The sequence below is a fragment of the Electrophorus electricus genome, chromosome 12 (assembly GCF_041902795.1).
Source record: "Electrophorus electricus isolate QZ-2024a chromosome 12, ASM4190279v1, whole genome shotgun sequence".
Taxonomy (NCBI): Eukaryota; Metazoa; Chordata; class Actinopteri; order Gymnotiformes; family Gymnotidae; genus Electrophorus; species Electrophorus electricus.
The window spans coordinates 13458614-13472028 of record NC_137508.1 but is presented as its reverse complement, the minus strand read 5'-3'; the positions used below and the strand labels follow the sequence as shown (position 1 = coordinate 13472028).

General features: G+C 47.3%; 1 protein-coding gene and 1 long non-coding RNA gene across 4 annotated transcripts in view; one reads left to right on the top strand and one right to left on the bottom strand.

Moving 5' to 3' along the window:
- Window positions 1-2991: 2991 nt before the first annotated feature.
- On the top strand, window positions 2992-10330 carry LOC113572770 (uncharacterized). Its single transcript, XR_003410153.3, has 3 exons — window positions 2992-6472; window positions 8645-8796; window positions 8940-10330. It is a non-coding gene; the product is annotated as an uncharacterized LOC113572770 (long non-coding RNA).
- The window catches only part of spred2b (sprouty related EVH1 domain containing 2b), a 26094-nt gene continuing 22988 nt past the window's right edge, over window positions 10310-13415 (bottom strand). For all 3 annotated transcript variants that reach the window (XM_035531892.2, XM_035531891.2, XM_081724581.1), the window contains one exon: window positions 10310-13279. In XM_035531892.2, coding sequence (XP_035387785.1) covers window positions 12608-13279 — 672 coding nt within the window. In that variant the 3' untranslated portion in view covers window positions 10310-12607. The remainder of the gene's footprint in view (window positions 13280-13415) is intronic.

Below are 13415 nucleotides of genomic sequence, written 5' to 3'. Positions count from 1 at the left end.
CTGGCACACATTTAACAAGATGCGAGATTGTTTTCCTTAATCTATGGTTTTAATCAAATAAACCTGTAATACAGATTAGTGATATCTATAATGATATTTATACATCAAAGAAGTAGGGGGGAAAATTCTCTCAGTAATCTACCACTTAATTATTTTTTAAATAGGTCATGTCTCAGTTAGGTGCATTTTCGAGGCCATGAAAAATACCAATGCACAATTGCACATCTTGAACATCTGTGCATCACAAACAGCTCAAAAGGAACCATCTCAACTTGAGGTGATTGTTAGATAAAAGCCTGAATGACTGTAGTGTGTTACTCTTAGTGTTATTAGTATTTGGTGTTACTCTTAGTATTAAGATTTCTTTTGTTTACTGAGGTGAGAGTTATGTGGAGGCACAGCAGCTATTAGGTGCAAGAAATACATAGACAGAAAAGCCACAGAAAGGTAACAACACAAGACTGTGTGGTGTGTGTGTGTGTGTGTGTGTGTGTGTGCATGTGTGTGTCTGCCCATTTGTAAGTGAACAGTTGATATACATGAGCCAGAGTTCCAGATTTCCCAGAACTCCACAGGCTTACAGTCCTGGATGTAAAAGCAGGCCGTTTGGCGGCAGAGAGCTGGAGTCTCCTCCCCGGCGAGGGAGCATGCAGACTAAACAAGGCCGACCTTTTCCCTGACCTGGCCAGTCGCCATGGCGCTTGTGCCCCTGTGGCCCCACCAGACCGCACCAGTCAGCCGGCTCCGCCCAGGTAATGAACTCTGAAGACAACCTCCGTCTCCGCAGGCCAGCCCGAAGCAGCCTTTGTGTATATGAGAGCAATTAGCTCAAGAATCCAGAGAGAGGATCGTGCTTCTCCTTTTATGTTTGGTAGAGGGGTCGGCCGGGAAACGAGAGGCCCTCCGACGCTTGGAGAGAACAGAGCACGTTCACTTGGTTACGCAACCAAGAGAATGATCAGTTCCAGTGCGATGGGCAAACCTCTGAATCGCCCCCACAGACACATGTAGCGCCCTGCTCTATAGCACACTACAATTCTTCTCCAGCACAGAGACATCCACTAGCAGATACGTGCACGTTATCGCCATCCAAAGCCTGTGTGTGCAGGGATCATCCTTCCCAGCTCCCCTCACCATACCCATGCAGCCCGCTGCAGATCCGATCCCCGAGGTTCAAACCACAGACGGCCATTAGAAACACCTTTTCCACTCCCACAGGGACGGATTACCAGGGTCTGCTCTTCATCAAACAGATATTCTCACGCTTGCCATGTTGAGCATTAGCCGCTGGGAAACCGAGCTCGCTGCTGCTGGCTCACGAGTTCCGCTTTGCTGCTGGAATTTGTTAAACTCGCAGATTGGCTTTCTTTTTCAAGTCTACACAACATATTGTTCAGTGCCTGAACTCACGTTGCCCTTCTGGTTGAGGTTTACTGACAAACCCTTGCACCACCTCGTTTTAAACACTGTTCTCAAACAAGTCTTCTGTGCCGGATCAGATCTGAAACCAAACCTGAGGGTAACCATAAATCATGTCACATGTATCCTCGAATCAAACTTTCTAATCCTCCACGCCATATCTGTCTTGCACGACAAGTCATCTTTGACAAATTTACAAAAACAAAACCTAAGTCATGTCCTCTCTTCTCATCCTAATCTTCAAAAAAAGAGGCGTACTTCACAGAGCCTTTCATCGCCGTTCTGTTGAAAAACACGCCAAAGCAAAGGGTGAAGGCGAATTTGATCAGATTAGAGGCCGGGCGTGAACTATCAAAGCAAGCAGCCCCTGGGCTTTGCGAGCGGCAGTGCGAGCAGCCCCGCGCGGACCGGAGGCTCGTCGCCGTCCGTCGGCTTCGAGCCGCCGCACTGATGGGGCCGCATCGACGTTTGGATTAGGGCATGCCTCTGTGATCAAGTGCTCAAACACGAGATAAAAACGGGAGAAACACCCTTTAATCCTCCCAGACTCCCCTTTAAACAGGATTGCAGGGCACATCGTCTCAAGCGACTTCTCTGCACATAGTGCTCTGATGTTTTGGGATTAATTCCGGTGGCCTTCGCAGACAGGGACTTGTTAGCTTTCTGAAAGCTATGATGCATGGGAACATGGCTCGCTCGAGCAAATTGTACATAGGTGCAGATTGGCTGGCAGTGTCAAGCGGATGTTTCTCCAATCTCTCTATCGCGCATCCAGAGAGACATAAAAAAAAATCAAACCTGATGCGTTAGATTTAAAGAGGCGCAATCCCATGAAAGCCGGAAAGTGTATAGAATTCCTAACAAAGCCTCTCCTACTGCATATGTTTTCCAAACGAGTTAGAGTAGAGGTCTCTATCTGAAGGAGCCATTATCGCAAATCACCTTTCCTACTTGCAGGGAAATGGCCGTGGTCATCGCCATCATCACCGCAGGCGGCAAAGAAAGCGTTTCCTTTGAACATACCTGTACAGACACAAGGAATCTTAATGTTCTTTATCGTGTTTAGTTTATTTAAACGGGACTTCCGAAATGTAGAGTTTAAGGGGAGTTATCTAAGCCTTCACACTCCGGAAGAGAAGACGCGTGTGCCAAGGTGGCATTGAGCCTCCAAGCATAATTGGGTCACCGCGTTCGTTGTTCGGGGGAATAAGTGCCAATGCTCCTCTGCGTGATGAAAGGCGTATTGATAAACAAGCAGACAAGAGCCTGCGACATCACGCCGAGATCGATAAGGTGCCGTGAAACGAACCGAAAGCTCGCCACGTCTTCAGAACCGTTAGGAGGAAGGGATCGGCTGCGCTTTAACGCCTAATCGCGCAGGGCCTGCTTTGCAGAAGTTGCAAAGTCCTGTCGCGCATCGTCGTGTCACCGAGAGATTAAAGAGGTCCGGGATGAAACGGAGCTCGCTAACTTCTGTCACTCCCATTTGGAGCGCAGGCTTGCCCATCTCCAGCCTCTTTCCAGTCGAGGCTGTAGAACTTTGGGTTGGATTCTTGTGTTAAACAGGTTTAGCATAAAGCCTATTCTTTCTTTATTCTTCCTTTCCGAGTCTGAAAGACGGCATTACCTCTTCGTCATGCAAGTCAGATTCAGTTTTTCAACAGGGACGTGTCTATAATTTTAACAGTTCGATCCAGGGATTAAAGATTTGCTCCTAGGAATTCAGTGTTTGCATTTGTAAACTGCCATAATGTGAGACAGGGGAAGCGTTCGCTCCAGTGTTTGTCTCCCCCTATTGGACAGACTGAGTTCGTCCAGTTTGCGGCCACAACCCACAGAGGACCCGGAGCACTATGAGTTTAAGATACACAAGGCTTCACTTTCAAAACGAACCAGTGTCCCGGATAATTCCATAATACGACTAAAAATATCCTCATTTAGTTGCCCTGCGATATGTTGTTATTAAATAAAAAGAGAGAGAGAAGCTTCCGCCTGTGAACACCTTGGCTTTAGAGTGTAAGCTGGGCCTGAACGTCTGATCACGCCTCTCTCATGCCTGGGGTCATAAATCACCTGGCTGAGCAGCCGTGTGCTGCAGGCAGGGGGTCTCTGATTACAGCCTGATTAGGACCTCGTTTGGGCCTGTGCGTGTGTGTTTACTGTGGTGATTACTCCCCCCACACACACAACCACCACCACGCAGCCACGGAGCAGCTCCACGCCAGCATGGAGATGGGGTCATGGCCCCATGGGAGGTGCAGAAGAGGAGCTAAAAGAACCCGTTCACACTGAGGTTCGCAGGAAGACACACAGCTGCGTCATTACACAATACTCATCCCCAGCGCGCATCATAGAAGTCACTGGTGCTTCCACTAATCACTAAGCTTTGCTAGACAAGTGGACACACTACGTGTACGCACTTTACTCATTACATCTCCAATCATAACACACAAAAGAAGGACTTTCTATAAAATCTATACTAATATTTTTAGTAAACAACATAGTAACTCTAGAAAAAAAAAAAGGACAAATCCTAAATTGTATGCTATTAAGCTTTATATGGTCTCAACAAGCAAATAATTGGAAAATTCCATATACTCGGACACTTTATATCAAACATTTCAAGCTTGTCATGATTTTATCTTTGTGTACAGTAAGACTCTGTTCTAGATTCTTCTCCTAATGGTTCACAGCAGTGATGAGCCAACGCTGGCATGGATCTCGAGTCCATTTTTTTGTTTATTTGTTAACTTTCTGTCAACTGATTTTTTGTTAGGACCATTACACATCATTTGTGGTTTGGCCCATTTTTAGAGAGTAAAGCACGTTTTGTGTCTGCAGCGGCCTGTTAAATCTTTTGCGTGGATGGTGGTAGTCGTCTGTAAACAAGGCCGAGGCTTTTCTTCCGTTCATCCACCAGTTGGGCCTTTCCGGTACATGAACCCTTGCACCGAGGACCAGTTGAATTTCCACACCACCCCAAACAAACACAGAGGAGCATCTGGGGCAATTTACTTGCATTCAAACCGAACCACCCATGCCCAAGAGAGTGGCACCTTGTAATTGTGGAAAGCGTTTCAGCGTGGTCAAGACAACATCCCTGTCTTGATCCCCACTCACACACACTTTGTTTATTTACCAGCAGTTACCACTCTGTTGACAATCTGAAGAGATATATGTGCAACCAAATTTATAATTTCATCACTTAAATGGTATTCTGAGCAAGATGAATTGGCAATCTAGGAGATTAAATACATGCTCTTTATTGACTATGACTTGCTGTGTTGCAGTGAGATATACACCAGTCTATCCCTAATAAATATTTAGCTAAAATCTTGCTTTGGGTTTGCCTGTTCGCTGAAACAGACTTTGTAAACATTGAAAAGCCTCCAGATCACCTCCTTCAGTTGGGCGCTCCTTCCGTCACTTGTTTATTTAACTAACCTTTGAACTCGACAGAGGTTTTTGTACATTCAAAGCTCCTGATTGCGATGGATGAGGTCTGTGCCGATATTGCACAGACACCGAAAAATTGAGAGCTTGCGTCCAAACATGTGTGTTTCAGGCACACACACTCCTAAAAAGCCCATGGAAAACTCACCAGAGCTGTCCAAAAGCCCTCTGCACTGAGCAAAAACAAGTATGCGCAACAGAAACAAGAGAATCGAAAGGTTATACTTAGTTTAAAAGGTTACTGTTACTGCTCGACCCATTCCTCTTGTGTAATGGAGTCCTGCATGTGACATCATGCAGGATGGCTGGCTTCTCCACGCTCAAAGCAGCTTTCTTTGGTGCCATCAAAAGGCCTAAACAAAAAATGTCCTCTCTGACCCGGTTGTTGCCATGGGACCAGTCAAACCACATATTTCCGCCCACTCTGTGCAAGCTGAGGGCAGCGCTCAGTGTAATTATACATCAGGCACATGGCCTGTACCTCGGCACTCACATAACAGCAGGCTGTAGTCCAGCACTCCTCCACACGCTCACTGCATTTAACCCCTTACTGCTACTGAGTTCTTAGTAATCTCTTTTTTTTTAAGGTTTAAACCTCATGCTCTGTGTCTGCCCGTGAGTTTCATCATGGTCTACGTGTGATATTAAAGACATGAGTTTTATACACTTTTCACGGGGCAGTTCACAAAGTAATTATGTGCTGTATTGGGTGTGGAACAAGAAACCCTGTGAGGACAAATCGTGTTGAAAATACTTCAGTACATAGTTAAAATAACAAAAATGAAATTCAGTTGGAGTACCAAAAGAATGCACTATTTTCTTTTTTTAAAGCAGCAATTTGTATGAAAGAGTAAAAATATTGTATAATAATGCAGATTTCATACTGCATTATATGAAAGGGGGATTTTTAATATTCCCCTACAAAATTATATATAGTTGTGATCTCTGGTTTTCTTTACCTTTTCTTTAACACCAAAAATTGTGATGTTTCAGATCCAGTGTGTAATTAGTTTAAAAACAGCTAATGTACTTAAAACTTTGAAACTCTCTTGTGCTACAGAGAAATACTTGGCATCTGCTGCTAGTGCAGAACAGCTCAGATCACGTTATTAGTCTGTATTTTTATTCATGGTTTATAACTTGTTGGGATTTACAGCTCGATTATTATGAATGAAAGAGGCCAAAATGACTTCCCCTGTAGTAATTTCTGCAGTCGACCACTAGATGGCGTCAAACAGAAGGAATTGGAAATATGTAAACTCCATTTTAGGCAGTAGATGGAGTGGAAACGATCTACAAACCAGTCGCTAAAACTCAACGATTTGCACAATACCAGTATGATCTAAACTGTCTTGTGATATCTACGCCTTATTCATAGTTTTACCGGATTTATCTTTGGTAAACGTGCATGAGATCAGCTCGTTATTCGAGCGGTGGGACCCCATGTGCTTTGAAGCGGCGGTCACGGTGGAAGTGCAGCGACTCCCCTCGCAGATGTTGCCGTGGCCTCCCAAGCAATTGCGGGGGAGGAACAAGTTCACCAAGAGCTCCTCCATGTCTTTTGTGTCCCCCGTCTTGCAGAAACATACGGGAGGTGAAGGTTTGTGTTTTTCTTTCTTTTGTTTGTTTTTTTCGACATTTTATGACTCGTCAAACTTTGGAAAAAAATGTGCATATATCCTTTTACTGTCTTTTTTGTTCAAGGATAAGTAAACGGGGTAAGAAGCAGTTTTGTGAAAGCCTGGAGAAGAAGGTTGTAGCAGTTATCTAGATTTAACGATAAGACAGCGGGACAAATCCGGGCAGTTGACGAGGCGAAGGCCCGAGGGGCAGTGGTGCTGGAGGAGGGGGCGGGGCGAGGGCGTAATTACGCGCGCACCTCCCCCAGGCCTCCAGCGGGCTGCCTGGAAAGGGAAGGAAGGAAGTCATTTTTGGAGCGTAAACAGAGAAAGCCTCAGGGGGGTAAAAATAGCGGGAAGAATGAAAGAGGTGGATTCGGGGGAGTCAAATGGACAAAGAATAAGGAAATGTAAATGTGGCGCGGACGAGTGAGACTATCGGAGGAAGAGACACAGTTTCCATGCCCGGAATAGAGGAAGCGCAGCGTTGGGGAGGAAGGTTAGCTGACTAACAGTGCCGGCTGAACCCTCAACTGTGACTATAGTCTCTAGAGTAGGCAATAAGGTGTGTGAACCAGTCCAGTCTAGCAGACACGATGCTTCCTGTAGCACAATCAGCCTCAACACCCCCACCTCCTCATCCTCCTTTGTTAGGGATAACAGAAGTGAGTAATATTTCATGCTGTGCCATCACCCTTTCCTGTTTACACCGGTAGACACTTACGTCAATTATGATCTTGCAAGTGGGCTTGCTGGTAGAGCCCGTGCAAGAGTGGGAACACACAGCCCAGGCAAAGCACAGGGGACTGAGGAACGGCTAGTCTGTTTACAGACAGACACATGGACATGGCTGTCCTGCCCGGGCTGTCTAGACAACATAAGATTGTTTTAGAGTTCCAGGCATCTTGTACTGCATATAGTGTGGCGTCAGGCTGAAAGACGGTCAGTGGCTTGTCATATGAAGCTTTGCTGAGGAAGTGTGTGTTGTGGAGTTTGATAGACAAACGGGAACGTGGGCACGCGCGCACGCACACCCACACGGAGGCACCGTGTGAAGCAATACAGGGGACAGAGGGGTATCATATTCACATTTGTTTCAGATTTCAGCCATGTAAACAAAGAGGCAGGCAGACACGCCGGGGCCCGTTCAAATTAGGCCGCAATAAGATCCGTCAAATCCCCCTCACCCCAAAGCCCGAATCCAATCAAAAGCAGCCCTTTGATGGGCTGCAAGTTTGATCTTTCCAACAATTATTTTTGTTTTTATAATTGTTCCCTGGTTTTAGCTGGAAGAAACAAAAGGTGCTTTGCTGGGATTGGAGGGGGGGAAATGGAATGCTACACACACACACGGAAAACACGGAGACGTTGCAGCGCTCCCACATTAGGCCTTCTTATGTCCAAAAATGACCTCATCCATCTTATAGTGGGTGGTAGAGAGCAAAGGGGAGCGGGAGCCCCCTTTTTATTTCACCAGCCACGAAAAACCAAACCTAAAAATAAAAACCCAACAACGCACCCATCTTTCACACATCCATTAACATAAAACAGGGAAACTAGAGGGTAAAAAAGTGCAAGGAGTCCAGCTCTTTTCCCTATGGGCCTACTCTCTGCTGCAGGGCCTTTTTACCCCAGGTCTAGCACCAACTGGCTAGAGCAGGCCTGAGCAAACAAGCCAAGAAAATAAAAAACGCGTGAAACGAAGCCGGTTGTGAGGAAGCGGGCTGGTTTTGGCCGAGCCGTTCCTGCCACTTCACCTCAAAGAGCCAGACTTTGTGACAGTTTCTGGAAGCAGCTTCTGGGGACGGGGGGAGACCAAGCGGCCATTGAGAGGCAGAGGGTCTGAATAGGGGTGGTTTTGTGCAGAGCAGTCAGTCACGTACAGGCAGGCAGACCAGGGAGAGTCCAAGTCTTTCCCCTCCACCCCTGGCTGTTTCCTCTTCTACTCCTCCGAGTGCGTGTTTACCTGAGTGCTTGCCACTGTGCCAGCGTGGGTGGGCCTATGCGAAGGCTAGGGGCACCGCAGGCCTTGAATACACAGACGCGGGCAAACAGTGTGGGAACGTGGAGGCTCCTCCCTGTCCAGGGAGAGGATGTGGGGGCCCGGGGCCGTTATCTGCGCACAATAACATCCTGGAACATGTCCACCACAGCATTCCCTCGCAGAGAAGCAGGAGGCGAGTAAGATGCAGGCATAAGGTCCGCCAAGGCTGGCGGGTCAGGGCCGGGGGTCGCCGGGGGTCAGACGGACATCACACGCCATCAAGGGAACTGCATACTGTAATGAAGGTGTAAGCAAGCCTGCGTAAGTGAATCTCAACTATTGGACAGTAAAATCACTACTAAACACACGTCTTCATTAGTGTGCAAGCAGCAGCCTTAAAAATTGGGCTCTAGGAGGCACACTGGAAGGGTAGAAAATTCAGCAATGTTAATTCTATTTTGCAGAGGGAGATGAGGAAGAAAAGAAAGGATTCGTCGCTCTCGAGTCAAAAAGGGCGGATGAACCCGTGAAACGCAGCTGCTTGAAGATCCGAGTTTGGCGTCTCATGAGCATGCGAGTGAACCCTGACCTCAAGGAGCCAGAGGGTGCACCTGGCAGCAGGGTCTGAATGGAAGTACACCCCCCCTCCCCCCCACACCGCAACAGGACGTAAACAACAGGTGGAGAAGCAGCCAAAACAGGCAAACAGGAAGAGAGCTCAGACAGCTGCAGCAGCCTCCCACCAGACAGGAAATCTGGGGCCAAAGCAGCATATCTTCAGATTTGCCTTGATGTGCCGCTTCCCAAAGCTTTGTAGTCGGGGGGAGGGGGAGGGGGGGCGGGTGCAATGCAGCTGACTGACTTTCCTGTGCATTTTGCATGTTCGTCAATGGGAGCTGCTAGGTGCCGGTCGGTTGAACAAGGACGACCATGGCCACGTATTCTTCAAACATGGAAGCAAAAAAGCCTTCCAGGAGAGGCAAGGAGGAGCTTCCTCTCTTTTAAGAAGGAGCGAATAAAAGGAGGGAAAAAAGGAAGGGGAAAAAAATGCTCATTACGAGAAAATGCATCTTAAATGTTTGCACATGTGGAGTTTGATGCTATTCGCAGTCACCGAGCGACTCGGCAGGCCAAGCCTTTGGGCACGTTCCTCTGCTCCACATTTTTTCCCCCTTTCCTCCTTCATCTCTTATAATCATCCATATGCTTTTTTGGAAGCACCGTGAACAAACCAGCCTAAAGTTCAGCTCTTTTCACATGGCTGGTCTAAGCGCAGGGGGTCGGAGAGCCCGGTCTGGCTGGAGCAGGGGTGCGGTGTTCATGCTTCCAAAGACCCGGCCCCGTCCATGCCGGCATCCCCAGGGAAGTACACGTACGCCCGATACCCCAACTGAACCGGTTCACTGACCAGTAGTTCACTGAAGGCACTAGCCTCTATGCTGAGTGGGGTAGTGGTCATTTCTCTCTCCAGCTGAGCAATAAGGTCATTTTGCATGTAAACAAAGTCACAGTCACACTACAGTAGGAACACAGGCGAGACCTAGTCCTTGGGTTTCTCACTTTTTGTTGTTGTTTTTTTTGTTTTGTTTATTGGGAGCTAGGACACACATGTTGAACTACTTACTGGCCGGGCTGCACTTCTGGTAGCTCTGATATGGTCTACCGGTATTTACAGAGTACTTTTGTTCCAACCCTTTTTCAAAGCAAAGAGCTACATCAATCATACATGTTAGAAACGTTTAAAAAAATAGAAATGGAAATAAGAATGTACATCAGACACTTGATTTTTTGCTTTTTACAGGTAAAAATTATTTTCGTAAAAAAACAAAACTAATCAATACAATAGGGTTTATTTAATCCTTTTTTTAGTATACAAGGAGATTAACAATACGCTTCAGGCACTTTTTTTAACAGGTAAAATGTGTGTAGTAGCCAGACTGTGCACCAGGATGCACATACAGACAGAATGCTTTTGGTTAGCTTGATCTTTTGCCACAGGTAGACCGGACTCTGTGAAGAGAGTAATGACAGTATCACAGAAGCTGATGGACAGCCAGAAAGGCTGTGCCGCTAACGGCGACAGCCGTCACCTCCGTAACACTCCCTCACCTCTCGCGTACTGATCTGACATCTGACGTTTTCATTCAACAAGTCCGCGTTCGCTTTAACCTCTAACGAAGTCGCGCCATACCTCCACGGCCCGTTAGGGAAACCTCCGTCAGCACATTTTCGAAGTGGGCTCGCTTCCAGCAAGCGGACTGAACGTTACGTATTAGGCACAGATGTTATGCCCATGTACTGTACACATTCACCGACAGGGATTCGTGCACATACAGCTCTGCTAGCTAATCCAGGTAGTATTTTGTCACCGGGCGATTTATATACGCCGTCAGAAACGTAGCTCAGTACTGGGGGGGCACGGTTTTGGTTTCGAGGGTGTCTGGATGATTGCGGTGAAACTTATGGGGCGGATGAGACGAGTGTCAGACAGACTACACACGTGTACGCGAGCTGCCTCACAGATTGTACGATGCCGTTTTGCCACTAGCTCCTTCCACATTTTAAACACGCTCTCTTGATTAAAAAAAGACGTATCCAATTGGATTCTCCATTTTGGATAGATTAGAAAAATATTCCTCACTTTCTCTGGATTATTTTAAAGAATTCACGAGGATGTATCTGTTATACGAGAAACGCTATAGTCAAACCCCACGCCACACTTAAAAGTATTTACCGGTCAAATTACCATCATTTATCTTTCACTGAAATTAAGGCTTCGAGTAACATTATAGCGATGAACAAACTGGATATTGGTTTTGGCAAATGTCCCTCTATGAAGCATCCCCTTTTTTTTTTAAGTTTCCAATGTGTCCTGTTCTTTTTTGGCTTCCTTCAGCATATGATCATATTTGAAAAAGGCTCGGGGAGAAAGCTTCTTTCAATCATCGTTTTGGAGTGTTACAAGCCACACTTGGAGCAGAGAACATGTTTATTTCCCCACTGAGCATAATTTGAAGGAACAGCCACTGTTGCAGTACTTGTGGGTTCTTCAGACATCCCTGTGCTCTCTTATATGACTGGGCTCCTACACCAAGAACCAAACGATATTCTTCCTCCCTTCGGCTGGTGATTCAGTTGACTGAGAAAATAAATAAAAACAAAAACAAACAAAATCTTTGGATACTTATAATGGTAATTTAAAAGCGCTTCTCATCCTTCGTTCTAATCAACAGAAAGGAAAATATCCATTTTCGGCAGAACAAATGTGGCTGTGGATATAATCAATTTTAAACATATACATATGAGTATACAGTATTTACATATACTCACAATGCAGCTTATGTAAATTTGGCTTAAATACAATAACAACAATACTATGCTGTGATACAATGTTCTCATTCCTTTACAACGCACATGCAGCTTCAGCAACCGCACTCGCACGCACACACATGCACGCTCGCACTCCACTCATGCGCACTCAAAAACACGCAAGCAAACTAATGCAATGTCCCACTCAAACACACCACCAACCTCGCTACAGGTTTAGTGTCTCGAGCTAAATGTCAGCTGTTATTGTTCCGTACGCTTTGCGAGCTTCCACTGGTTCGTCTAGGGGACGCCACCCACTGTCAGACACGGGCAAATGGACCACTGATTAAATGACCAATTCTCAAAAGCAAGAACACCATGACATTAAAAACAGACAATTCAAGTTCTTGAACCTTAAAATCAGTGTAAAAATATAAAGTACCTGCATAAGTAATGCATGACATGTAGGCCACAAAAAGGCCACCTGAAGAAAGGAAAAAAAAAAAGAGACTTGTACAATGAACTGAAGAGAAACGTTCAGAAGAAAAGAAAAACAAAAACACACACATTTTATATATATATATATATATATATATATATATATATATAAAGAAAACATTTTCAAGCCAGTTAAATGCACCATTTTTCTTCGTTTTGTCCATCTGAAATAGGTGAGACTGACAAAAGAAATTGGGGGGGCCAAACATCCCCGAGACCCCTTTATACGTCCTTGCCTTCCCCTACACCAGCGAGGGGTGTATGTACGCATGTACGTCTGCACTTGTGATGTCGTGCAGGGGGCGTGGCCATGGGCGTGGCCGGATCACCCGACGGCCTTGTGCTTGCCGCCGCAGCAGCCGCACGCCACCCCGCAGCGGTGGCAGGCGTGCAGCGGCGGGTAGCAGCAGAGGCACGGTGCCAGCAGCGACAGGCCGAGCAGGGCGAGCCAGCGCAGGCAAAAGCGATCGTCGCCCGTGTCGCACGAGCACGGGTCCGAGTAGTCGCCCTCGGGGTCCGACATGCAGTGGTAGAGCAGGCTGTCGGCACACCACATAAAGCTGACGCGGTGTATGCACGTCCGCACGGGGTCGGGCGCGTCGTGGCAGCGGCCACGCCTGTTCTCCTCGTGGTTGAACACGTCCCGGCAGTAGACGCAGCGCGAGCGCTCTCCCTCGTCTCTGCGCCTCTTGCCCTTGGCCTTGAGGGAGGGCGGCTGCGTGGCAACCACCGCGCTGCTGCCGTCCGCCGCGCCCCGCCCCGACTTGTGGCCCGGCTCGGAACCGGCCGTGTACGGGTAGCTGTATTCGTGCTTGGGCGGCTCGCTCTTGGCCAGGTGCACGTACGAGTCCGCGTCGTCGGCCTGGCGGAAACGGTCGCGGGCGGCCGCGTGCCGGTAGTCCTCGTAGCCCGTCAGCCAGGTGCGCTCGCGCGGGTTGATCCGCACAATCTCTTCCTCCTCGTCCAGGAAGCTGACGTGGCGTGGGAACTTGGGAACCTTGCCAAGAGAGGACAAGCAATGAGGACCAGACTTAGGAGCTGCTTAGGAGCTGCTCAAAACAGGCCTTTCCAATTCCAGATGAGCCCTCCCTCACTTCCTCATGGGATAATCCTCACTGCAACAGTGCACAGCT